The sequence below is a fragment of the Drosophila miranda genome, chromosome 3, assembly GCF_003369915.1.
Source record: "Drosophila miranda strain MSH22 chromosome 3, D.miranda_PacBio2.1, whole genome shotgun sequence".
Classification (NCBI taxonomy): domain Eukaryota; kingdom Metazoa; phylum Arthropoda; class Insecta; order Diptera; family Drosophilidae; genus Drosophila; species Drosophila miranda.
In genome coordinates, this window is record NC_046676.1 from 6,431,729 (window position 1) to 6,459,608 (window position 27,880).

The following is a 27,880-nucleotide window of genomic DNA, read 5'->3' on the forward strand; positions in this document are numbered from 1 at the left end:
TTACATGCCACTTGTCCTTGTGTGAGGGTGTTTGCCATGCGTCCGGCTGCTGCGGGGGTGTGCTGAGGAGGGGAAGGATGCTCGAGATAAGGGCGGGGAGGACAATGCCGTGAAATAAGGATTAATGGTGTACACGATTATTTGTGCCGGGCGACAGATAGAGGGACAGACGGACGGGCACCCAGACAGACAGACAAACATATTAAAAAATACAATACGAAAACTGTCGCGAGGGCGGCAGTATCAGAACCCAGAGCGGGAACAGGATAAGGATATGGGCTACGATGAGGACAAGGATGAGAATGAGACCAGGGGTGCTGCTCTCGCATATTCATGGCATGGCGTAGGTCGAATTTAATAAAACGGTCCTGCTCGGCAACATCTCGAGTGTTCTCCGTCTTCTCTTGAAGGGTACGAGATGGCTTGAGATAGGATGGGGTGCGATGGCACTGAGGGATGCTATGCTGGTTGGGATTTCGCCACGCTTCTGGTTGGCTGAGTGAGCTCACTTTTCGGAGCAGGAGCGGGGTTTGAAGGCTGCCTGACAATTGTTTTTGCTGCTTGGGGTTTGGTTTTCCTTTTATTTGTATGATGAAGAATTTATTTGAAAATTAAGAAGACAAATTATTTAATTTCGACTTTATGAGCTTTCCCCCTCTCCATGCCAGCCCAGTTCACCCCAGTGCTCCCCACAGCAGCTGTTTGAGGCTTTAAATTTGAATGGGAATCGGACTTGGACGAGTTCTTGGAAAAGGGTTCGCTGGGGGGAGGACAGTGCCAGTGCCAGTGCCAGTGCCAGTGCCAGTGCCAGTGCCAGTGGCAGTGGCGGCCATTTTGTGCCATTTGATGGGAGCGGGACTCGGGAACGCGTTTTGCATTTTATACCCGACGCGGTAATAAACACGCAGCTAGCGAGCGCAGCGCTCGCAGCACAGGAGATGGGGCACGGACTTGGACTTGCTCCACGAGCACGCCACAAACTTAATTTCATTTAGTTTTATGTACATTTCATTAAGCAAAAAATGTCCAGGCATCGCGATGGCTATGGCTATGGCGCTGGGGATGGCGATGGCGACGGCTACGCCAACTGCGACCAACATTGAAGTGTCCGGAGCATGTCCTGAATATATCCTGGCAATGGCGACTTGGGGACAATCAAGATAAATAGCAAACGGAATTTTTATTGCCGAAAGGATACGAAAGGCGAAACAAAAGGCGACCGAAAGAGTTGGAAGTGTTGACGTGACTGCTGTGTCCTCGATGTGTGCTGGACGGGCCCCAGAAACCCTTCAGATAGACACACACACACACACATAGCACACATAACCACACAAAAAGGGGCACACACAACCACACATAGCTAGCTACCTTTGTTTGGAAAATTGTCAAATGTTTTGTATTTTCCAAATTTATTGCCGGTGGCAGCATTTTGTATTCGCTCTAACCATAGATTATCTCATCGTTTAGAGCCTAATATGCACCCAGAGGTAGTCGCAGTATGATTTATCACCGGCCCACCGATATATGATCGTTCCCCCTTTGTTTTGCCTTCGCCTTTACCTTCGGCTCCGCCTCTACCCTTCCACAACCACACATTCCCTTCCCCTTCCACATACCCATACCCATCCCCTTCTCCATCCAGCTGCGAGACAAAACATTTTTAATTACACTTTTTACAAGAAAATTAAATGGCAACATGTCATCGCTAATTAAATTGTTCTTCTTTTCGGTTTGGTTTGGTTGTTCTGTATTGTGTTATCCTGCGAGTGTGCGAGTGTGTGGCAAAGGAGCAGGAGCAGGGGTTGTGGCTGGTTTTGGTGGAAAGGGTTATGTTATGCTAGATGACTGCGATGATAATGGGAGGGACGACATTCATTTATCAAATTGAGATAGTGCGGCCTAGGGCACGAGTTATTGTGTTGTTGTGCCCAAAATGACATCGAGGACAGCCAAACTTGTCAATTATCACTTTCATTAACAATGCATTCACCTATTTTTGATCATTTAATACAGCATAAGTTCTAAGAGCTGGAATATGTCTACTAAGTATCACCTACTTTTTAAACAGTATAGTACAGTACAGTAAACAGTATTTTTCCATAGATTTTATTTCTGATTTTATTGCGAAAAACTTCTCCCTTTCAAATTTATGGTTTTTTAAATAAACAATTTTATTTTAAATTCAAATCAAATATGGCGGGCATTGTTAATTTTTTAGCACTGTCAGCATAGCTTCGCTTACCAGCACTAGGCATGGCCTAATTCGATATTTACGACTTACCTGGTTCATGCCGTCGATAGTTGAACTCGTTCATGTGGCTATTCGTCGTCAGGTGGCTTTGTTGATATTTACATCTCAATGTAGTTAACATGTAGTTACCATGTAAACAATGAATTATTTCTTCTGATGCACTAAAATTTATGCAAAAACAATCAAAGGAAAACAAGGCAAGTATTTAAATGAAGCCAGTCAAATAGGAAATTGATTCATTAACCGGATAAAATTAAAAGGGCATGGCTAAATGTTCTATATAGCTAGTAGTATTCAACGGAAGAAAGAAAACGAGGAATAGGAATAATTCGTCGGTATATTTTGAAGATGAGACCGTATATTTCGGTATTTATTTGAATCGGGTATGAATCGGTAATAACCGGTTCACAACCATGAGTCCCATACACAATGTTGCGGCAACATTTACTTGAAAACCGTTTTTTGGTCAAAATAAAATACTTACCAGCAATTTAAAGATGTTAGAAAATAGAAAATGTATTCATCTATGGGATAAAACTAAGTGTGCAAAGCTGAAAACTCTATATAGCTTGAAATATCCGGATTTGGCAATACCCGGTTCGCAACAGATGAGTCCCATTCCATACACAAACATGTTGCTAATTCCATGCACACATACCCTGGGGAAAATGGATGTTATAGAATTGGGGAAATGTGTTTCATCCCATGCTCTAATTAATGCAGAAACAAGTCAGTATCTATTTTAAACGATATTTTGCAATTAGTGGTCTTCTTACAGAGACAAAGAATCGCTACAGGGATCAGGTTTTATATACATATAACTAATCAAATGCATGAATAGACAAAAAAAATGCAATCTAAAACAAGGCCTTTATTAATTACATTTGAAAGCAGCTTGGAAAACAGTATCTTTATATAATATTCACGAAATAGGGTATACAAACGCCCATACCCTGGTTGACAACAAAGAGTCTGCAAATACCAGCAACATTGACGTCACAACCTGCGACTATTGAACATTTTTGTTGAAATCGTGTTTTTGTCAAAACAAAAAACATGCAAGTACTTAAAAATAATTAATCTTGATCAAAATTGTTTCAACAATCATATAAAATTATCTGGGCAAAAATAAGAGATCTATATAGCTGAGAATATTCGACGGAAGAAAGATTAACCAAGAATTAGTCGTCATAACCGGTTCAGAACAATGAGTCCCATTCCATGCACACATACCCTGGGGGAAATGGATGTTATATAATTGTGAATATGTTTGTCATCCCAGGCAAAAACAATTCATTTTCAATATATTTTAAAATAATTCAATATTATTTTATATTATTTTCATTATTTCAACGATATTTTAAAGCTTATTGTCTTCTTGTAGGGACCATGAATAGGTATCAGGATCGAGATATATATGCAAAACACTCATCATATACATGAATATGTCTAAGAAATGTCAATTTGAGAAAAGGTCTTTATTAGTTACGTTTTATCTTCATATCAATATTTATACTTTCATATAAAATTAACAAAATAGGGTATAGAAAGGCCTATATACGGCAATATAGGGACTCTTTTTTTTTGAACTTTTTCGTTTAACCCTTTTTTTACAATAAATACAATAAAAGCAAGGATTAAAAACTAACCAATCTTGTAGAAAATTGATTCATCAATGGAATAAAACTATGTGAGCATTGCTGAGAAATTTAGTTAGTCAGCATTATTCAATGGAATATCAAAATTGAGCAATATGAACGAATTTCCTTTTTCGTTTGTTTTGATTGACCTATTTCGCTACTTGTTTTTTGTTTGACTTATTTCGCTAAAACCTCTTTTTACGCAAAATGCAATAAAAGCAAGTATTAAGAATACAACAGTCAATTAGAAAATTGATTCATCAATGGGCTAAAATTATGTGGGCACGGCTAAATGTTCTATTTAGCTAGTAATATTCGACGGAATATCGAAAACGAGGAATATGTATAATAGAGCTTGAATTCCGGTATATTTTTAAAATGAGACGGTATATTTTGGTGCTGTTCTGAGGGTCATACTGTAGAAATACTGGTTTTCGCCGCGCTCCCATGGTATTTTTGTCAATTTCATCAATCTATTAATTTAATTTTCAATGTTATATAAAAATCCAATAAATGCAAGTATTTCCAATAGGCCCATCATGTATAGAATTGATTCATCAATCGTACAAAATTTAGTGGGCATGGCTAAATGTTCCATATAGATAGTATTATTCAACGGAACAAAGAATTGGTCGTTTTTTGAATCAAATTTGAGTTCGCCGCAGTTCGCCGCAGTTCGCTTTAGCAACAATGAGTCTCGTTCCATACACAATGTTGCACATTCCATACACACTGTTGCGGCAACATTTACTTGAAAACCGGTATATTTTTGAAGTGAGACCGTATATTGCGGTGCTGTTCTGAAGGTCATACTGTAGAAACTAGTTTTCGCCGCGCTCCCATGTGGTGTTTTTTAGTATTTTTGTCATCTATTAATTTAATTTTCAATGTTATATAAAAATCCAATAAATGCAAGTATTTCCAATAGGCCCATCATGTATAGAATTGATTCATCAATCGTACAAAATTTAGTGGGCATGGCTAAATGTTCCATATAGATAGTATTATTCAACGGAACAAAGAATTGGTCGTTTTTTGAATCAAATTTGAGTTCGCCGCAGTTCGCCGCAGTTCGCTTTAGCAACAATGAGTCTCATTCCATACACACATGTTGCGCATTCCATACACAAAAGTTGCGGCAACATTTACTTGAAAACCGGTATATTTTTGAAGTGAGACCGTATATTGCGGTGCTGTTCTGAAGGTCATACTGTAGAAACTAGTTTTCGCCGCGCTCCCATGTGGTGTTTTTTAGTATTTTTGTCATCTATTAATTTAATTTTCAATGTTATATAAAAATCCAATAAATGCAAGTATTTCCAATAGGCCAATCATGTATAGAATTGATTCATCAATCGTACAAAATTGAGTGGGCATGGCTAAATGTTCCATATAGATAGTATTATTCAACGGAACAAAGAATTGGTCGTTTTTTGAATCGAATTTGAGTTCGCCGCAGTTCGCCGCAGTTCGCTTTAGCAACAATGAGTCTCATTCCATACACAAACATGTTGCTAATTCCATGCACACATACCCTGGGGGAAATGGATGTTATAGAATTGTGAATACGTTTGTCTTCCAAGGCTCAGTAGGTATCAGGATCGAGATAAATATATACAAGATACTAATAATACACATGAATAAGTCAAAAACATATCAATTTGAGAAAAGGTCTTAATAAATTGCGTTTGATCTACATATAAAAGTAACGAAATAGGGTGCACAAAGACCTATACACGCATCATGTCTTCAAATACTAGCAACATTGCGAGTGTTATTTTTGTTGAACTATTTTGTTTAAACCTTGTTTTAGTCAAAATACAATAAAAGCAAGGAATAAAAACTAACCGATTGTGTAGCAAATTTATGCATTAATTGAATAAAATTATGTGGGCATGGCTAAATGTTCTATCTAGCTAGTAATATTCAATGGAATATCAAAAACGAGGAATATGAATTGAATTCGTCAGTATATTTACGGTATATTTTTAAAATGAGACCGTATATTTTGGTATATTTCTGAGGGTCAGACCGTATATTCATTACAGCAAAACAAAACACATTTTTTTTTTTCCTGTAAAATTACGCGAATTTTGTTAATTTTATTAACTAAAAATGTCCGAGACCAGCTCCAAGGAAAATGTTAAGACAGCAATGACTTATATTTGTGGCGGTAAGTCGGCCAGAACGTGAATGTCAACAATACGGCCTTTTGACCACGCACATGGCCGCGAAGTTGATGTACAATTTGTTCATTTGTGTGATAAACAATTGTTCTACTCTTTCTAGAATGCCATCATGAGAATGAGATGCGACCACGTGACCCCATACGTTGCCGCGAGTGCGGCTATCGCATCATGTACAAGAAGCGCACAAAGCGTCGTAAGTAGTCCTCCCGGCGTCTAGCTGGGAGCCTCCAATTGCTCTCAAACTGTAGGCAAGCAAGCGGCTAATGGAATCTTTCGTTTTGCTTTTCAGTGGTTGTCTTCGATGCACGCTAATGCCAACTGAAAATTCGACTACAACAGGTGTAAGGACTTAGTTTTTAATGAAATATGTGTGCTTGAATAAAAAGGGCTATCTAACTGAAGAAATGCGTCTTTTTTATTCAAGATCAATGGATCTTTCAATCTCAAATTACCAGAAACAGAAGGGCAACTGCCATATACTACGATTCAAAAGTCTATATATTTTATATTTTAAACTAATTATCTTTTATTTTGAATGTTTTGGAAATATATAATTTTTAAACTAAAAACACTCACATTACAGTAATATATTTTTTATTTTTCCATTTTTTGTTGGTTTTGTTTTTTGCAAATTTTTGCTTAAATAAAATTTAAAGTAATTTGTTGGGTTTTGCTTTTTGTTTTGTTTTGTTTTATTCCCCGTATGTCTTTTTTCGTCTCAAAAATTTTGTCTAAATGGCTTGTCATCCAAAAATTTACTTTACTTAAGAATTTCTCCTCGTTTTTACGTTTTTATTTTTAGTTTAGTTTAGTTTTAGTTTCGTGTAATAGATTTACGTTTAAGTTTACCACATTTAGCAAAAACACACACATTGTACACTAAAATTGTTTATACCTTTTATTCGTTATGTTTTCCATTCATATGATATAATAATACTATATATATCATATTTTCCCCCGACACTTTTCAGTCAAATATTTCTTGTTTGTTCAGTGTGTGGTAAAAAGTTGTATGTATGGTATTATATTCATGTTCTTTGAGTATTTTTGTATGTTGTTCTTGTGTTTCTTTTTCCTTTCGTGCTTTCCTTTAGCTTTCCTTTGATAAAATCATAAGTACACTACACGTACAATAATATAGTTAGCTTTTGTTTCGTTCGTTAATATTTATATACTTTTTGTTTTGTTGTTTTCTTTTCAATATGCTTAAAATGTTCCTTATGAGAATGTTTGACGTGGGCATTTGTGGGCGTGACTGCTACTCTAAAGTAAATGGCTAAAGTAAATAAAACTAAATGTATTTTCACGTTCAAGTCTTACGTTTAAGAAATAAGGCAAAGGGTACGACAATGAGGTTTGGTTTGCGTGTGCGTGTGCGCACGCGCGGGGTTCATAAATTATACAATAAACTAAGGCAACTAGAAAAGTACAATCTAAGTTATTGTAAATAAATGGCAAATCATTTCGCGTAACTAAACTGAAGCTTTGTAAATGGCAAATTAAAGCTTCTACTTCACATTTCAATAAATCATATAAAGGGTTGAAACATTTGATAAATGCTCACATATAACTATATCTTTAAATATCCGTGTTCTTGTGAGTATGTGTTGAGTGTTTGTTGGTGTGTGTGTGTGTGTGTGTGTGTGTTTCTATGATAGATTGAGAGCTCAATTATACAACTAAGATAATGATAATGATAATAATTTTAATGAAATTCATTTGAGATGCGGCTGCGTATCGAATTTTTGAGCCCATTTCGTTCTTTGAATCGTGTTTTGTTAAGTAATTTTTTGTTTGTTTTAAGAGAAATCATATTTCAGGTACATCACAACTTAAAATTTACAAAATTAAATGCAATTTTTTAAACAATTTCAATGTGAATGCCTAATGCATTCCATATGGCAAGCAAACATTTGCTAATTAATTAAGAGAACCAAAATTACACGAGAATTAACCCAAAACGAGGTTCAGGAGAGTCGTCTGTCATCCTACAGTTGCACCTCTGCTGCAGCAGCACTCTGCCTGCCACGCCTGAGCAGCAAAGCTGCCTGCACTCTCCGCCTGGACCCGCCGGTCGGGCCGTGCCGCCAGAAGCGGTGCAGAGCCAGTGACCCAATCGTGTGATAGTTGAAGCTAATGGAGGTGCTGCGTCGCGACTGGTTGCACTTAAGGCAGCCCAGTCTTTGGCGGACCATGCGATTCAGATACTTGTCGCGCAGCAGGCCCACCACAGCCTCCGGCGTGAGGCGTATCTTCTTGGGCTGCGCCTGCTTGCGGGAGCTGCGTCCGTTCTCGCCATCCGACTTCTTGCTAAAGTCCAGCGGAGCGGCCAGATACTCCTGCTTGCTGGCTGCATCGGCCAGCAGGGGCAGCAAGGTGGCCAGCTGACTCATGGACTTGCGTGCAGCACTCGCTGTGTGGCCGTTGGAAATAGCTGCCTGGCTGTGGCTGTGGCTGTGGGCTGGGGAAGCCTTTTTTGGACTCTTGCGAGGCACCGCCAGATCCAGCTGACGCTTCAGGAGGGACGAAGCAGGCGGCTGGGGTGGCGAGGACTTTACTGTGGGCGCCTTGGGTGTAATTGTCAGGGTGATGTCCTCCTTGTTGCGCAGATACTCAATGTACTCCTCAGTCTCGCTAAGCAGTCGGCGACGCTTGCTCGGCGACAGGTGGTCCAGATCCAGCTGCCTTTGCTGGCCCGTGGTGGTGGCCGTGGGCAGGGCGGCTGCTGCTGCGGCCAGCATCAGAGGCGTCTCGGCTGCGTAGTATTTGTTGATGATATCTTTAACATAATTGTGAAACTGTGTGCCAATGCGGTTTAGATTCTGATATTCCATTTGGGTGAGAAATGGTGTTTGATTGCTGGTGGTGCTGGGTGCGGTTGCTCCTACTCCTCCTGCTGCCGCTGCTGCTGCAGCTGCTGTGACCGCCGCTGCGGCAGCGGCTATTGCTGCAGACTTGGTGTTGTTCTCCTTATCATCCTGACGATGACTATGATGAACGGCATTTCTGTGCGACGACTTGTCCTTGTGGTTGGTGTTGCTATTGCTATTGTTATTATTGGAATTGGAATTCAATTTGTACGCGGGAGACGATTTAATAAGCTGCAATCGCTGCTGTGGCTGTGGCTGTTCCTGGTTCTCCTGATCCTCATCATTCTCGACCTTGATCTTGCGCTTGCTGGTAAGCAGCTCGATGGCCGTCTGCTCGTAGCTAGCTGCCTCCAGAAATGCCGTCGCCATCATCGCCTTTGCCTGGACTTGGGCCGGGACCTTCTCCTCCTTCCCATCCTCCTCGTGCTTCTCCAGCTTCACATGACGCAACAGCTTCACCGGCGATGTGGACAGCATGTTATACTCATCGCTGGAGAAGCTCGACGAGGATGCCGACGATGGTGTATTCTCGTCATCCTCCCCCGTGGAATGTTGCCGGGCACGGATGCCAAACTTTTGTCGCTGGGAACTGCTGCTGCTGCTGTTGCTGCCGCTGTGGGTGCCCATGTTGCTGAGGCTGTACAGTAAAGCAGCAGCCTCTCGTGTCGTCCATTGCGAAGGCAGTTTATTATTAAACAGGAGTTGATGATTTGCTGGTATTTTCAACTCGTGCACGCCTCCCGCCTTATGAAAATCCTGAGCGACCGAAGCGGTGTTGCGACTAATGGCGTCCATTTTCAGCAGACTGCAATAAAAAGAGGCAAATCGAAAAACATCGATTAAAAATTGATTCCGATAAAGAACAGTAAAGGACACACAAATAAGTAAACAAGTGAAAATATATGTATGTAGGATAACCATCGAAAAACAAGAAGTGGGCGGGGGCCAAAGAATAAAGCAAATGTTGGACAACTTAATGAAAAGAAACAACAACAAACAAAAGCGGCAAACAATCAGTGAAAATAGAACCGGCAAAAACAAATCACAACACAATCAAAAGCACAACATAACCGGAAACAGAAACAGATTTTATGCAAAATACCGCGCATAGTCCTCCGGATCGCTGCCTTCGGCCTCGAGGTATTGAAACAAACGCTCCGATCCGCGCTTTTGCGTCGAAGCATTCGGTAGGCCGCCGGTGAGTAGATCATGCGGTGGTATCAACGATCCATTGGCGCTCAAACGCCAACCGACCATCGATGTGGGATTCACAATGATCTCTTGCAGTGGGCCACCACCGCCGCCGCCGCCAGTGATGTTTCCGCCGCCGGTGCCGGATACGCCCTCGTTGGATGTGGTATAGATGGTAACGGCATTGCCTCCATTCCCATTTCCCACATTGCCACTGGAGGAGCTAAGCAAAATGTCGATGTGGTTGATGTGGATGATGTTGTTGTTGATGATGAGGAGGAGATCATGTGGATGGATTGGTTGTCGGTGTTGTCGGTTCGGAGTTGGAGACACGAGAGCATGAGAGCGAGTTGAGAGAACGAGAGAACGGAGGGTAGTAACTAGAGTTAGGAACGTTGTGCGCGCTTTTGGGACTTGGGGTGCGGGTTTTGTTTTTGTTTTTTTTTTTGATTGGGTTTGAGGGGGTGTTTTCAGGGTGGTTGGGGAGAGTAGAGTAGAGGAGTAGAGGAGGCGGTCTGAGAATGTTACCCAAAAGCATTGCCGGCATAGGTGTTTAGTTGGTTATTGGCCACCAGAGTGTTGCCAATGGTACGCAAAACATTCAGATTCTGGCTATGCGAGACATTGTTGCCTCCGGCATTGTTGTTGTTGCCACCGCCACTGCCATTGTTGTTGCTGTTGCCATTGTTGTTTGTCGAGTTGCCGCTGCGAGATGGTCGATTATCGTGCGGACTGATATCGTGTGGCAGCAGCAGGGTGATCAGAGTGTAGAAGGAGTTGTCAAAGGAGTAGGAGAACAACAACGAGAGAGTAAGAGAGAGAGAGAGAGTTCAAAAGCTGTTTAGAGTTGGTTTTTGTCACACACACAAATACGCACAGATTATATGAGGCTAGGATGGGGGGAATACTTACTGCACATCACTCATGTGGACCTGATACTCCTCCTGGGTGTCCGCCAGATAGGAGCACTTGCTGCAGGCCCGCTTGTTGTGCACCTTCAGCACGTGTGTGGCCAGGCGCTCGGAGCGGGCCGCTTTGTAGTCGCAGAGCAGGCAGACGAAGGGCTTTGTATGCGTATTGAGGTGACGCTTCAGGCCCCACTTGTCGGCCCCCGACCAGGGGCAATAGCAGCAGGTGAAACGCTTCTCGCGCTTGGGCTTCAGCAGGCCGGAGCCGCCGCTGCTGTTGCCGCCACCACCGTTGCCACCACCGACGGAACTGCTGCCCGAACTGGAGCTGGCCACCGGCTGCTGGGCATTGTTCATTACAACGCCCACATGGAGGGGCAGGACACTGCCATCGTCCAGCTTCTCCTGCTTGAGCTGGGCCAGCGGCATCTCGCCGGCCGAGGCCACCGCCTCGATGGTCTCCACAATGCTCATGCTGGTCGAGGTGGGATGCCGCTGGGCCTCCAGGAAGGCATTATCGATGTTGACGCCCGTGGCATTGATGGTCACATTGCCTCGCCCGCCCGAGTGGTGAGAGTTGCCCGAGGATCCGCTGCCCGAGCTGCTGCCGGCGGACACATGGCGACGCGTCTTGTTGATGTCGTACTGCAGCTCGCGATGCATGCGCAAGAAGTGCTTCTTCACATGGTCGGCCCGATTGAACTGCTTAAGGCAGGCATAGCACTGGAAGGGCTTCTCGTCCTTGTGGATGTTCTCGTGCCGTGTATACAGATCCCGTCGGTCTGTCGAATACGGGCAATGGGTGCAGGCATAACGCTTCTGGATGTGCACTCCATTGGCTGCGGCGGCGGCTGCCTGCGCCTGGGCCGAGGACTTCTTGCGACTGCCCCCGGAGCTGCTGCTGCCGCCGCTACTGTTGCTGGGCGCTGAGGTGGGTGTGGATTGGGTTAAATTCTGTCCTACCGCATTGGCCGATGTGGAAGGGCTGGCGTAGATCAATTCGGCCGCATGCTCCTGACGATGTTTTCTATGGAAAAGCGAAGAAACAAAACGGGAGACTAAGTGGAAATCCTTCAAATGTTAAGCTTAGATTCCACTCACTTGGACTTCGGTGTGCTCTGGTGGTGGTGGTGCTGCTGCTGTTGTTGCTGTTGCTGCTGCTGCTGTTGTTGCTGCTGCTGCTGGCTGACATGGGCATAGCTCTGCAGTTTGCCACCCGTCGTCCATTGCACCAGCTGCGGCTGCTGCTCAGCGGCCGCCGCGGCGATCACACCCGCTCCATCCTGGGCCCAGCGCTGTTGCTGGTCCCCTCCGGCCTTCAGGAGCCCCGCCTGGCCCGCTGCAAAGCCGTTCTGCATGAGGGCTGCCAGGCCAAAGGCCGTGCTTAGATGGTCCTCGGACTTGAAGCCACCCACGGACACACTGGGTGCCGGCACCACAGTTGCTCCTCCTCCTCCTCCTACGCCGGTGCTGGCCGTTACTACTACAGAGTTACCCGACTCTGTTTGTTGCTGTTGCTGCTGCTGCTGTTGTTGTTGTTGCTGCTGTTGTTGTTGGATTACATTTGCCTGGGAGGTGGCCACGTTGTTGCTGGTTGTTGCCCCGTTGGCAGCTCCACTGGATTCGTATTCAATGCTGGGCGCTGCCGAGCGATCGAGCTGTTGCTGAAGTGGGGGGGAACGAAGAGAGTAGAGAGATTAGTTAGCTGCCCAATGTGGATGCATTTCATGCCAAAATCCACTCACCAGGTTTGTGAAGGAACGCTGCTCTCCCTCTGGTACCGCTGTCGGTCCGCTGGTGGCCACCTGAGCCACCGGCGTTCCGAGAGTATGCAAACCGTTGCCGGTCTCCTCACCGTACAATTTGCGTGTGATTTCCTTGAACATATCTTCATATGTGGCCTCAACATTTGAGGACTGTGCGCTCGCTCCAGGATGGCCGGCGTTCGCTGGGATTAGTGTTGCCATTGCAGCAACAGCGACTGCGACTGCGACTCTTTGGCGGAGTTGCCGTTGGCCTTGGCTTGCGGGCGCGTTCCACTCAAGTTGCGGCTACTGCTGCTACTCTTGCTATTGCCTCGACGTCCACCCTTCGAGAGCTGCACAGAGAGAGAAAAAAGAGAGCGAATGAGAATGGGGGCCACAGTGATAGTTAGTCGATCTGGCTAAGTCGAAGCCACATCCGGCACACAAATACACAGAGCGACGTCAGTTCTGGGAACTGTCCGCTGACACATCAAGCGTCAGTCTCTCTGTCTGTCCCCCAGGGGCGGCCTGGGCGTGCGAGAGTGTGTGTATGTGTGTATGTGTGTGTGTGCTTGGAGCTGGGATTGGGATTGGGACTGGTCTGCCTTGGGGCGCTTGCGTGGGGGGTTTTGGTTGCTGGTGGCGTCGTCGCAGCATCAGCTGAGTCAGCGACGGCGCACCACTGATTGGAGCGCGCTTTTTGTTTACGGCTCTTTTCTTTATTGAGCGCCGATGCTGGGGGGTACAGGCGACAAGATTGTCGAATTCATTTTTGTGAAAATCTTATTTTTTTATAGAGGTTTTATAGGGTTTTTCGTATATATAATTCTTTGTATATAATTTGGAGGATATATTTATCTTCCTTTCGTTTGAAATTTGGAACAACAGAACGTCATGAACACATTTGTCGGCTGTACCATCTTTTACCAACACTTACTAGACTTATTTTTTGGGTCTCAGGCTTGGCGGGTGCTCAAAATCTTTTCCAGCTTTTCGGCTGAATATTTGAATAAATTGAACCACCTTGGCGTGCCCACCAGAGTGGGCCCGTCGGAGAGACTTCATCTCCAGCATCATCAGAAAACGGCTAAATTGCTCTTTGGCGGTGCTTTTGTTCTTGGGTAGGTGGATGGGCAGATGGGTGCATAGGCGGAATTTCTCTTTTAGCCACATGTTGCTGCGCCTTGATTTTTTTGTTAGAGAGATGCCAACATTATTTTTTTTGCCACATTGTGGCGACAAAACGGTCCTCGTTGTTGTGGTGGTGGTGGTGGGCCCTGGGCACGTTCTATGGCCCAGCGCCAACTGCGCCCACCCACGCCCCCACACAACAGCAATACCATTCCCGGCCGGTCCCGCAGTCACAGTCCCCGGATCCGATACGACGATCCCCAGCCATGTTTCTCTGGTCTGCTTCGAGTTCATATTTCGTATTTGAGTTTTGCATATTTGATTTTTATGCTTCGTGTGCTTTTTACAGTTGGGTGTTGCTGTGCCTGTGCCTGTGCTTGCCACTGCCGTTGTTGCCTCCATGGGGGCGTTCGCTAGTGGTTGTTGTTGCTGTTTGCTTTGCCTCTGCGGCGGCTTCGTCGTGTCTTTGTGTGTGCCAGGGGTCTGGGGGTCTGGGGATCTGACTTTGCGATCTGTGCCCTGATCTGGCGGCTTGGCCTGACTCCGAGTTCTCTGCGTGTGGTTTCTCAAGCCAAGGGCATTGTGGCTGTGGCCGCTTGACTTTGGGCTACGCTCAAGATCATGCCGCACCATAGCCCTCCCATTTGTGTGTATGAGTGCTTGTGGGGAGTGGAAAGTGCAAGTATTGTGGGGGATCGAAACCAGTTTTAGACGTCTTTACAAATCCCACTCTATAGGAAATGCCAGATAACCTCAATTCATTCAGATGTTCCTTTAATGAGAGAAGAGTGGAAAATAAACTCGAAGCACTCCCTAGATTTCCATCAGAGTTCCCCCCAAGCACCCACACTCAGTCCCGGCAGTAGCAGCACACACCCCACCCCTCTGATAAGGCGACGGCCATGGGGTCAACTCTTGTGGGCGAGACGACAGACGACACAGAAAAAATGTCATGCGTTGCCAACAGCAACAGCAAATATCGCGCGTGTGGGTGATGTTGTGGGGGGTGTGGGGTAGGCATCACCAGCACCACCATCACCACCACCAGCAGCAGGCAGCAACAACAACAACATCCGCTTTGCTAATAACAGACAGCAGTAAAAAACTAGAAATGAATAGAGCCGAAGGTTTTAATACCCTTGAAGAACATATATTGACATCCGACTAGGAATAATGGACTACAAAAATATAAAAGCTGTACTCAGGAAGCCTTTGGGGCCTAGCATTCGCTAAAAAATAAATATACTCTCGGAAAGGGTATAAAAACAACGACAGCAACGGGAGTGGGCTGAAAATGGGCGCGCAGGCAGCGACAACAAAATCAATTTACAACAAAAAGAGCAGCAAAAACAACGCCACCACCACGCGCACATCAGAACAGCGATCGGCCGACGTCTGCGTCGTGTGGTGGGTGTGCAAACAGACGCCAACTTGGGGGAGTTGCGAGAGCAACAGCAAGAGCAGAAGAGCGGGAGAGGGAGAGAGCAAAGGCAGCGAGAGAGCCAGAACCGGTTGGGCAGCTGAAAAAAAGAAAAAAAATGCCGGTTGGGGGAATTTTCGCTGTTTGTCTTTTCGGCTTCGCTCTCACGTAATAAGTGAGAGCGCTTCGTGATCGTTCCCTCCCTCCCTCCTTCACCCACCGAAACACGAAGCATGGGAGGGAGGCACGAAGAGCGTCGCGTTTGACGGCAGATGTCGCATTTCGGTGGAGTTGCTTTTGCAGATGCCGCGGCCCACAGTTAACGGTAAACTTATTATTGGCTTTTCCCTTTTCCTGGGCGTCTTTTGGGGTGTTTATTTGGGTATTTCTGTGTTGAACTTTTATTGCGTGCGAGATTTGCGGGGAGCCTTCGGCTAATCAATGCTATTCGGCCTCCATTCGGGGGCGGTCATCAAAGTGCAAATTACAATACATGCACGCATACAGTGGGCTCGGAGTTATATGGACAATTTTTAACACCCGTGGGTTGGGCAAACCCAAAGCCAAGCCAAACCAGCATCAGGCATCAGTGATTGCGGCGACCTGGCAGCTCAGGGTGAGCCACAACATTTACTTGTTGTTGCGGTGAAAGGCCATAGCCCGACCGCAGAAAGACAGAGAGGCAGAGAGGGGGAGGAGGGGGCTGGAGTAGGAGGAGTACCAGCAGCAGACGATGCCTGGCTAATGACATGTTAACGCCGCCACAGTACCCCAGCGGAACCCCCCCTCCCTCATGCTATAGGCCAGCACGCAGTTATTAAAAAACGCTTTTGCCCGATGACGCGCACAGTGGGACAAAAGGTGTCTGGGTGAGTGGAAGAGGAAATGCCTGTACATCGTTTTCAATTCTGCAAATGAGTCATCAGGAATGAAGATCTCAAAGGAGAACAATAGACCTTTTGGGCCGCATCAATAACAAAGTCTCTGTACCACAGTGCACCCGATCCCACTCAACAATTTTAGCAGCAACCACTAATCATCAAAGTGGGTGGGTGTCCGCACAACAGCAACAACAGCCACTAGCACTAGCCACCGACCACAGCTGTCCCAGTCGCGTCCCACTGAGCCAAACGATTCGACCGATCCAACGGACAGGCGAATAAAATCTTCGATTTTATGCGCGAGCCAAATTAACACCAACACTTATACTAATACCAACAACAAACGGTATTCTCTCGGTTTCTTGCTGTTTCTCTTTGGCTTTCGACGCCTACGCAGGCGCAGACGCAGCCGGGTGGAGTGGGGGTGGCGGGTTGGGATGGGGTGAGGCCATCAAATCTGTGTGCATGTGTGAGTGTGTGTGGGTGGGTGTGGGTTGGAGCTGCTGTCATCGATTGCATTCACTCTTTTGCGTGGGTCAACGCGGGGTGTCTCCTTCAGTTTTCATACGTTTGAGAATTGAGAATCGAAATAGAAATTTAGTTTGCGGCAACAATTCTGCCCAATTCATTATCCTTGAGGCCTTGGTTGCGTGTATGGGGGGCTGCGGCCGAACAAAGGGCCTCTGGCGGCAGATATATGTATATGGGCGGCAGGTGGTACTTTTTGTGGCCAACAACGAACCGAACGGACCCGACCCGACCACGAACCGAAAGGCAGCTGCTGCTGCCACCGCCACTTCTTCTTTTTTGGCGTCTTCTTTTTAAGCTCGTCTTTCGAGGCGGATGGCCAGCAGACAACAAAAGCAAATTGCTTTCGGGCCATCGTCTCCAATGAAGCTGGTTTTTCGTAGATACGAGTATGTGTTTCTTCATCTGAATTTTTGGGTGGTTCAATGGTCACTCTCTGCCGCCTGGTGGGCGGGCATTCAACAGCCACATTCAAGGGCAGACAAGTCAAGTCTCTGACTTGGACTTTAGCTTTTGGCTATGATCACTTATGGGTCGCTGGCACAACCTTTCCTCTTCTTTTTACCGCTGCTGGCGCTGGTGCTTATGCTACTGCTGGAGTCGGTGGCGGCAGCTGTTGGCAGGTGCGCGCCCTCATAAAACGAATGGCTAACCCAAAAAAAAAACAGCAACAAAATGCAGGCGCAGACGATGCACATGCTCCGACCCCGACTCGAATCGAATCGACTCGAACGGCGTCTTGGCCCTGTCCCTCGTCCTGGGTCCGAGTGTCGGTTGCACCCCTCCCATTCCCATGCCCATTCCTTTCGTTGGCAGCTCCTTTTCTTGTGAAATCTTTGCCTCTCACTTGAGGCATGCAACATGTGCTTCGGTCGGCGTGCCTGTCCGATCATCCATGGGGTAGCAATTTATTCCTCTTGTCCTTTCAATTTATTTTTTTTTTCTCGTCTTCGGTTAGGGGTGGTTTTCCTCCGCACTGACAGACACAGAACAACCTGCTGCCGCGGGACCAGACGGAGATCTCTTTTAGGGTTGCCACCAGACGGGGCTGCAGGTTGCAGCTGCCATTCTGCGGATGGCTGGGGAGGGGGAGGTGGAGGTGAAGAGGAGAGGGGTTTAAGTACTGATCCTGTTGCTTTTGTTGCAGACTAACGGATGCTCCTGGGCCCTCCCTCGGGGAGAGAGAGAGAGAGAGAGAGGGAGGGTGACGAGTGAGGGGAGGAGGTCTGGTATAATACCAGATAAATGGATTTGTATGGTAGCGTTCATTCGGTGTTCGAACGAGCGCTCCGAAAATGCATTTAAGTGTGACTTTCCTTTCTGCTGAATCGCTCGATGCATGTACTACTGCAGACCTGCAGGTCTCCGATTTCTTCGTTGCTCATTCATGAAAACCCTTCCATCTGATATAATCTCAGTGTGTGGGAGAGGAGGATGACTTCTTCATAGCTACTATTCCCCAACCCCATACCCCATACTCCTCCCCACAGAATGGCGATCGGGTTGTGGCTTAAGGTCCGCGTCAGCAAATGACTGCGTTTCCTCCGGCAGTTTTTGTTAATTTTTTGTTTTTGGTTTTTGGGTTATCATATGTACATATGTACAAATGGGTTTCCAAGAAACCACCTACCTACACAAGAGAAATGCCACAGAGCCCCAGCCCATACCCAAGCCACCATCATCATCCTATCCCATCCCATCCCATGACGGGCAGAAGCAGACGGGCGGCCAGCCTATCCAGCCGAATGTGTATATGTATACCCTATACCCTACCCTACCCTCTATAGCCAACCCAACCCAAAACCGAAAACCCAACGTTGAAATGTTGACGCTGGACGCCTCTTAAAAATAACAGCGGCGGCAGCAGCAGGCAATCAGAAGAGTTCGAAGAGGGGGAGGGGAGGAAGAAGTAGGAGGAGGATTGGTGGTTGGAGGTGGAGGTGAGGAGACAGACCAGACCCAGACCCATAATGAAATTTCACAACAACCTTCAAGCAGACATCGTCGCCGTCTGCTGTCGTGGTCTTCTTCTTCTTCCTCTTCTTCTTTTTTCTGTTTCTGCCTCTTTTTTTTTTGTTGTTGTTGTAGTTGGCCTGACTGCGTTGAATATTGAAAAACGGTCGAAACGGTTGAGGTTTTTTAGGCAAATTGTAGTAGGAGGGAGGCAGCAGGCAAATGCGGCAGTGGGGCCGTGCCGATGATGGTGGTGCCATAGAATGAGGCAGCGAAACGGAGATAATGATGATCGGAAAGCACAAAAGCGAAAAACGAGACCGCTCTGAAGATCTTCGAGTTTTCGGGCCAACAAAAGAAAGATGATAATGACGAACCAAAGAAGAAGTGGGTCTCCTCCTACTCCTCCCCCTCCCAATCAACACCAAGCCCAAGCCCAACCCAAGCGAACAAAGCAAAGCAAAGGAGAAAGAATAAGGAATGAGCCCAAAGTGAAATGAATCCTACGCAATGGGGTGGCTGCTGCAAAAGGGGACGCGACTCCGACTCCGAATCGGACTCCGACGCCAACAGGTAAAAAGTAGAAACCTTGAAAGCCGCAAAACAAACAGCTGCTGCTGTCGCCGCTGATGCTGCTGCTGCTTCTGCCACTGCCACTACTGCGGGACCAAAACAGGTAAGCCGATCGAGGGCAGGTAACTTTTCTGGGATGTTTGGAAGGGGGCGGGTGTAACACAGGAAATTCCTATGTGATTTTCGGTGAGATTGCTGCCACTGGGGTCGAGATCGGATCGTATCGAATCGGTCGGGTCGGGTCGGTGCAGCAGAAGCACCAGAAGTAGGGGAACAAAACCTCCCCTGTGACAGGGCAGGTACCGGTGGTGGCCACCCCTCCATGCGGCATGGCAGCTCCCCTCCCCCTCCCCATCATACACCACTAGCCCAATAAAATTGCTCTGCACCGACGGGAAGTGCGTAATTTATTTTTGCCCTTTTTTTGGGGTCGCTCTTTTTTTCATGGGAACATGAAGTTGTTCGACGTTGTGGGGAGGAAGAGAGCCAGTGAGCCCGCGTGGGCAGGTCTAGGTGCAGGGGAAAGGGAATAGGAGTGCAGTTATGCGAGAAGAATGATGACTCAATTTTCTAGAGAAGGGAAGTACGATTACCCTTTTTTTATCACAAGAAACTTTGCATTGATATCTTAAGGTTTTCCTTTCCAGTTGATCGTCCCAGCAAGAAAAGACTCCTTGCCGAGCAAGCAGAAAGAACTATACAGAGAGGCAAAACACAAATCCATGAAGATGGGGCGAAGTAAAAAGGAAAATAATAGAGGGCGTCTTTCTGTGGGGGCGGCGACGGCGAGGCCAGCAGAGACAACGCAAGCAAAAAAGAGAAGTGGCAGCAGGGAGAAAAAAAGACGGAGAAGGAGGAGGCGGAGTAGGCTGAATGCAAAAGTTGCCATCGATGATGGGTGGGTGTAAAAAATTCATCCGAATGCAAGAGAGTGCGCAGGCAGAGCCGCAGAATTGTGATAAACCAACAGGAGGGTGTGTATGTGTGCTTGTGTTTGTTTGTGGTGTGTGTGCAAGAAAGAGGGAGGAATAAAGCAAAGAGGAGAGAGTGACGCCAAAATAAGAACCTACAAGAAATCAACATTTGAAACAGCGGGCGTCGCGACGGTCAGTCGCCGCCTCTCCCCGTCTCTCTCTTACCCACTTCCAACGAAGCGGCAATTAAAGAGCGCAACAGGGTAATAGAGAGAAAGAGATAGACAGGGAGGTACCAAAAGGGAAAGGAAGAGGAACATGTGACACAGCGGAATGGGAGAGACCATTTGAGTAGGCGGCTTTGCTTGAGCAACTCTGTGCGCTGTGCGCTGGGCGCTGGGCCTGGGCCCTGAGACAGAGTTGATCCAAGGCAGGCAAGATTTTTCACATCACCCACTCCCATATCCGTGTGCGTGCGTGAGTTTGGCTGTGTGTGTGTATGGCGAAGATGATAAGCAGCAGACGGAGAAGAAAGTAGGATAATGAGGGAGGTAGGGAGAGGCGGCCACCACACGCAAGCTGCTGCCCAAGGATTGATGGTGGTGGTGGGTTTCATCATCATTTTTGTTCGGTTATTTTCGAGCCCCTTGCGGCGTCGCATTTGCGCCAAGCGAGGGAGGGCATACGTGCTTGTGTGTGTGTGTTTGTGTTAGTGTGCTGGCATCTTTTGTCTCTGGGGCCCTGATCACAGACCCGACCCGACCCAGCTCAGGAAAGGGGTGCCCAGCAGAGTTTTTTGGGCGTTGGAGTGGCTGTTTTTTTTTTGGGGGATTCGAGTATAATTGGAAATTGGTTAACCGGTTCTGTGCGCTGCGATTAGAGCTACCTGTGGGTTGGCTGGGCTTGTCTCCGATGGGCTCTGCACATGGCCTTCGGAATGATTTCTCGGATGGGCCGAAGATCGTGGTCTATGAGAGAGTTTGTTGTGTGGGTTCAATTTGGGAAACACATGTGTCACATAAAAAAAAAATCCCCCCCTTGGGATTGGTTTTTGTGGCTGTAAAATTCCCTAACTTCTCATTTATCACATCCATTCCTAGTAGCACTTAATATAAGTCGCGGACGCACCCGGCAAATATATAATGATTTGCATACCTTTTACTGTTGATGCTTGGATTCTGCGTGTACGGCCCTTAGGCCATTGCCGTGTTCAGCTTCCTAGCCGGCTTTTTACACTGCTTTATGTTTCTATGCGAGCGTCTATCACTTTGCTCAATTTCTTCACTGTGCGACAATCAGCATTAAGTGCAATTCAAATGCAACCACGCACAATTAATTGTGTAGTTTTTATAATAAGAATAGTGCCAAAATGTAGTAACACAAAAATCCCGCACGAAGCAAGTAAATTCACGAGCGAGAACGAGCGAAACGAACCACGCGAGCCGACGATGAAATTTGGACTGCGCCGTTGACAGCGCTGCTTGTGCTGGCGATACTCAGAGCGCTGAAGAGGGAGCGAGACAAGCGACGGACAGTGTGGATGCCGACGCACAAAGCCGCGCACAGTGGGACTAGTGGCATTAAGGAACCAAGCGATCCCAAAACGGAGGTTATAATAATAGCGGATATAGCGACTTATATTTTATTAAAAGTTATCTGATAATCTGAGAATGGTCACTTAATGTGGTCCAATTTGGGCTGTTGCGCAGAAATATTTGCCGCTTATATATTACTCTGTGCAAGAGAGAGAGAGAGAGAGAGAGAGAGACACTAATATGTATAGAAACAGACATGAAAAAGAAATAGTTAGATCGACTTGACTTATCATGAGTTCATTGGAAAATCGTATTATCGAGCCCACTGTGCACACGGCCACCTTACAAGCGAATGATCGCATAAAAGAGAAATTGCAACAAGCAAGCATTCCGTCGCACCCGCTCATTCACGTTTATTTTTGTTGTTCCTTCTCTCCTTCTCTTCCTCTCGTCGTCGTTGGCGTCGGCTGAGAGCGAGAGTGGGAGACAGGCACAGCGTAGGGTGGTTTGATGGTAGAATTTTTGGTCGACTTCGGGGGTCGCGCAGAAGCAGGTCAGCAACTTGATTTGTATACCCTTGCCGAGGGTATTGTGATTTTTACTTGATTTTTGAAACGCTCGTCAATGACAAACTCTTTCGTTATGGCTCAGTCAAAATAGTCAAATATTAGTGTATGTATGTTTTCGGCATGGGCGTTTGGTTTTTTGGTGTGTCTACCTTTTTATTGTGCTTTGGCCGGGTTGGTAATGATCTTCGTGCATGTGGGTTGCTGTTGCTGTTGTTGCTGCGGCGGTGGCGGAGGCGACTGTGACTGTTGCGTTCATTAGCGGGGCCGGGGCTTTTTTTTGGGTTTGTTATATGGCCAGAAGGAGGGTCCATGATACATGGTCCAGGTAGACACATAACATAGGCACATAATACATACATATGTAGGCATTGGGTGGCACTGGCCGCTGTTTAGTGGCGTGGGCTGATGTCTGATATCCCACCCGAATTTGATTTAGGGTTCAAGTCTTGCCATTCAACCTTTACTATTGCGTACTCCCGTTGTGCTATAAAAAAACTAGTCTCTGATTCGATTACTATGCAAAATCCATGACTCATAAGTGGGAAACACCTAGCCACCAACCAGTGCAACGACGACAACAACAGTTCATTGAAACTGAAAGTTAAACGCAATCGGGGACGCTAGTGCATCATCTTGGATCCCTTGGTGATCATGGTGTTTGTAGTGGTGCTGACCGATCGTTTTGATCAAGCAACTGGCGTCGTGAGTATTCCCCCCCAGGAAACGAAAAAAACTCCAAAGACTGTAGCAAAAATGTATAAAGAAGTTGTTTGGACTCAAAGGAGACTTCTAAATGCTCTGCTTCCACAAAAATGCAAGAATTTCGGATAACAGTATTTGCCGATCATTAATGGATGCACCAAACCGAACTAACTGTTTAAAACCTTTAAGGATTTTGGATAGTAGGATTTCAATGACCAACTTGACTAAGGAATCCCACATGCTCTTCTAGAAGGCAACAGGTTAACCATCGAAATGGAGCAGCGGGAGCACCCTACTTTACCTTCATTGCCACTCAAGTGGAAGTGGATGACGACGGTGATGGGCTGAAGGAGCAGCCTGGAAAGTGGAACCGGTTTTGACAACAGCCGTCGCCGCCGTCCAACATGTGGGCCACCACCGCACGATGCACGACGCACACAGACAGACAGAGGGGCATACACACTAGTCCAAATCCCCCAAGAGGTGAGGTTCTGGGCGATACGAAGTGAAGGAAACCTTGATGGTAACATCTTGCTGGGTGGATGTGGACCCGTTAGCCTCTACTTGGGTCCATCCTTGGGCCGGTGGAAGTTGTGATATAACCAAAGGGCCGTAATGAGCCAGGGCCAATTACAAAACGGCGGTAACAGTAACACATGGCTTCCTCTGGACGAAAACCTGTTGCCCGCGAAGCCCTTCTTTTTGGCGGGGAGAAAGTTCCCTCTGTCTGAGCGTAGGGCTTCTCATGGGCGCCACTTAAGGGGAAGAAATCTGCATTCCCTCAGCCCCGAAATGGGTTGCACTTTGTCACGTCTCATTTAACAGAAGACTCGAAAACTACAAAAAAAAAAACGACAGCGACGGGACTGGACTGGGGTCGCACTCGAGCCCTCCTGGGGTGGTTGAGCGATCGTTCACATCCAATATGGCGGCACCCCTACTCGGGTGGGCGTGGGACGGCCACGCATGCGCAATTCTCTTTAAACTCCAACGCGGTTCGTGTGAGTGGGTGGGCCGGGGCCTCTGTCTGTGTTTGTGTGTATGTGTTGGGTTGGGTACAGTCTTCGCTTCGCTTGCCTGCGGTCGGGCGAGTGTGAGTCACTGGCTCTGTGGCCCCATGGGTGATGGAGGAGTGTGAATGAAATTGAATCGACAGGAAATGGTTGACCTCCATGTTGTCTGAGATCTAATGGTCGTAAGACTTGTTCGAATAGTTTGAATATGATTGCGGAACTCCTACAAGAGATCTCAGCATTCGTTTTTGAGTTTTGTGAAATAGAACCCGATTGTAAAGTCAGTAGTGAAGTAAATCAGGAAAGTTTTTCCATTTTAAAGTAGTATCTCGGTCGTTTAATAGACAATTACGAAATGATAAACGCTTTCAAACAGATTCTGGAACTATGAAAAACTCATCATTGATCTGGAACTTTTCCAACCATTGCAATGTCTGTGTCTACATATTATATTCATTGTTTTAACTCTCTGATTGTGCTGAAAAAATCAATTTTCGCTATCCAGAAATCAAGCAAAAAGTAATTAAGCTCTCAGGCTGCGTGAGGAGGGGCTTCAAATGCACAACTAAATTCCATTTATGCTAGGGAGACACCCATCTATGTGGATTTATTTATATAAGCATAATCCCCTAGACATGCAATTCAAGTGCATACAAATTGCATTTTATATAATATAGAATATAGAAATGTGTAGAATATATGTATATGTATGTGTACATATGTAGTTATGTCTATCTCTCAACTCCCCTCTGCAATGCTTTGCAGTCTATACCATACGACCGCCCACAATTTGTTGGACAAGTGTATTGCCTAGCAACATAGGAGCCACAAATTTTTAGGTGTCGTTCCACAATGCGAATTCATCAAAGGCAAAAGTAATCAAATACAAATTATATAATGTGTGCGAGTATGTTTGCATTTATATACGAAACAAACAGACACACTCACACATGGACAGACATTCAAACATGCCGCATATGTTGCATAAAAACCAAAACCCAAAAAACCATATGCAAAAACCGCCCAACGCCCCCAAAAATCGAAATGAAAGTGCAGTGAGCACCGGCAGAATCAACGCCAGAAACGCAGCAGCAGCGGCAGCGGCAGCGGCATCGGCAGCAGAAGAGAGCCAAAAGCAAATCGGAGAGAGCGCAAGCTTATGAACTTGTACCAATAGAGAGGGAGAGAGAGAGAGAGAGCGAGCGGAAGTTTAACTTTTGTGAAAACTGCAACACAATTCCTTTGCACTTGCCGTAGAGTAGAGCGTAGTGGGTGGGGTTGGGCTGCTGGCTGGCCCAGGGGCGAAATAACAAAAATTGTTATAGACACGAAATTTATGATGTGGCTCTGTTGGAAAAACAACCACCCACCCCCAAAAAGGTGGCGGAATGTGGGTGTCTGGTAGTAGGGGCTGACAACTGGTTTTTAGTTTTCAAATGCCAAAACACTGGAGAGCCATTGTTGGGAGAGCGAGCCAGAGAGTGAGTGTACGAGCGAGAGAGTGTGGGTATGTTGGGGATGCATTGTTTGGGGGTTGTTGGCCGTTGCATAGAGAGCGCCTGCTCCACACCAATACCATTGCGATATTTTCCCTCTCTCTGCTTTTAATGGTGGCAGGGGGAAGTATTGATGATGGAAAAATAGAAGTTGGCGCTTTTTAGTTTGGGGGTTGTTGGTTGTAGTTGTTGTTCTGGCGGGGTGTTTCTCTGGGAAAAAGTGCATACCGAAAAATATACGCACACACTTGCACACACACACACACACTCACACACAAAGGCAACGCAATGCGGAAAAATCAATAAATCATGCTGTTGGGAAAATGTATTTTATTGACCGTACAAATCAATTGGCCAACCCATCCATCTGTCTGTCAACAGTTACTTTTCCATGGCTAAGGCCAACATGGCCAACTTTAGAAATACTTACCAACATCTTCGCAGCGATTTCAGCAGTCCGCCCCAAAGTATGCAACACAGCTCAATCCTCCTTCTCCAGTCCTCCTTGTCCTCTTTCCGCAGACAAACAACCGCTAATATTTTGTCAGCCGCTTTCTTTCTTCACTTCCGTTCCGTTTCCGTTGGGCGAATTTCGATTGAACGTTTCCCCTTAACGATGCACTTTTTGGGGGTATCTCTTGGAGTCGCACGGAGGCTCTTTCACAACTAACCTCATCAACACTCACACACCGAATGAGAAAAGTGCGCTGTTCTGTGTAACTGAATGAATGGTCGCGGAGGAGCGCTCCGACAGTCGCCAGCCCTGCACGCTCCCGACGGCGACGGGGGGTGGGATGGTTTTAACTGGGGGTTGGGGCTTAGTTGGATCCCTCTTCCCTCTCAAAAAAATATTTGTTTTTTGCTATTGCGCTGCGTGGCACGCGCTGTTGTTGCCTCACCGATTGCCAGTCGCGTAATAATAATTGCGTTCTCTCACGATGTTGTGCAATTGTTGGGAAAAGCTTCCTGTCTGCTTGCCGTCGTTGCCGATGTTTCTGCTTCTAGCCAGCCGCCTTTTGGCCTCCTTCTGCCACCCACTTCGTCGTGGCTGTTGTTGTTGTTGCTGGTGATGTAAAAAAGCGCGCGCATTCCACAACCAACGCTCCCACGCATAACAAGTGAGTTCTCTCTCACTCTCTGCCTGGCTCTCTCTTTATCTTGCTCTTGTTCTCTTTTTGTCTCATACCCTGGCGGCCATGTTTATTTACAAAAAGTTTAACGGTATTCGGGCTCTACAATGAGGTCCTAGCGGCATCAAAGGACGTTTGACTCGTGTCGAATTTTAGAAGAGGAAATGTAAAAACAGCAGTCGAATGTGGAACGAGATACGAAGAGTAAAAGGGTCGATTGTAGATAAAAAGGTAGGCAAATGTAGATATTAAGGGGTTTTATACTTGCATACATACATAGTTCAATTAGGAAATTAGAAAAAAAATATATTCTCTATATTATACATGGCTCTATTTATAGGAATATCCTTGTTTCACTCTAATTTTACATTTAATGCTACATTAACGGTGTAACCTTTTACATAGCAATATACATATGTGTACGTAGCAAAGACACGAACCAATTGCAGACTCCCAGAGGCTACCTGCTATGACATTTAAAATTTCGAATATGAAATATATGAAAATACACTCAAATTTCAAAAGTAGCGCGCGCGAATTTCCGAATACAAAATAATTGAGGAAACCCCGAGTCGATTGCCGCCCATCTACTGGCCAAAAAGAAACCCCAGTAATCGTTCCAGCGGTGTTGCAGAAAAAAACACATATGTGATCCGCTGGGCGCGCAGACACTTCGATTGAACGTGCATACGCTCTAGGTGGCCAGATCCTGTTCGGCTGCGGTGCCTTCCTCATGTCCAACGATGCTTCTGCGGTGTGTCCAGCATGATAGGATGGATGGTAGACATCCCTCGATCACAGATAGATGGTGAAGGGTGTGGGATCGATGCCGGAACTTTGGTGCAATGTACATTTGTGCATCATTTGGTCCTACCTTTTAGCCTTTTCAATTAATTTGTGTCAAAAGAAACCTGTCCCCCCTAAGGTGGTTACCTGTCCAATCGATTGCCTGACACATGATTTCCGTTTGGCCATGCGAACGTTCCTTTCCATTTGGTCAGTAGTTCTACCCTTAGTTTTGCAACAGTCTTTTGGTGGCAAGCAAGTTTTTTTAATCAAATCGCACATGTGTCCCCACAAAGTCAGACATAAACACCCCACCCCTGCCCCCTCAATATGTACTTGCCTAACCTAATTTTAGAGTCGCCTCTACAGCTTCGTAGAGGCTTTCGTCCCTTTTTGCAGAATTTCGTGCAACGTCAACTGTCTCGAAAAGTTTTTAATCAACGTCACCAGCAAAC

At 46.2% G+C, this 27,880-nt stretch overlaps 2 protein-coding genes across 6 annotated transcripts; one reads left to right on the forward strand and one right to left on the reverse strand.

Moving 5' to 3' along the window:
- The first annotated feature begins 5,927 nt into the window (after positions 1-5,927).
- LOC108158169 (DNA-directed RNA polymerases I, II, and III subunit RPABC4) lies at positions 5,928-6,485 on the forward strand. Its single transcript, XM_017290390.2, has 3 exons — positions 5,928-6,064; positions 6,181-6,273; positions 6,370-6,485. The coding sequence occupies exons 1-3, from the start codon at positions 6,007-6,009 to the stop codon at positions 6,390-6,392; spliced, it is 174 nt and encodes a 57-aa protein (XP_017145879.1). The 5' UTR covers positions 5,928-6,006; the 3' UTR covers positions 6,393-6,485.
- Positions 6,486-6,955: 470 nt separating this feature from the next.
- LOC117187984 (protein charlatan) lies at positions 6,956-26,345 on the reverse strand. Of its 5 annotated transcripts, none has more exons than XM_033391050.1 (7): positions 25,940-26,345; positions 12,795-13,147; positions 12,151-12,713; positions 11,054-12,076; positions 10,670-10,873; positions 10,053-10,364; positions 6,956-9,755 (listed from the first exon to the last, which is right to left on the reverse strand). In XM_033391050.1, the coding sequence occupies exons 2-7, from the start codon at positions 13,014-13,016 to the stop codon at positions 8,069-8,071; spliced, it is 4,011 nt and encodes a 1,336-aa protein (XP_033246941.1). In that variant the 5' UTR covers positions 13,017-13,147; positions 25,940-26,345; the 3' UTR covers positions 6,956-8,068. The 5 variants fall into 5 exon arrangements, with proteins under 5 accessions (XP_033246941.1, XP_033246942.1, XP_033246940.1 ...); XM_033391051.1 differs by lacking the exon at positions 25,940-26,345 and adding an exon at positions 21,350-21,680 and having other exon boundaries at positions 10,053-10,355; XM_033391049.1 differs by lacking the exon at positions 25,940-26,345 and adding an exon at positions 21,350-21,680.
- Positions 26,346-27,880: the final 1,535 nt, after the last annotated feature.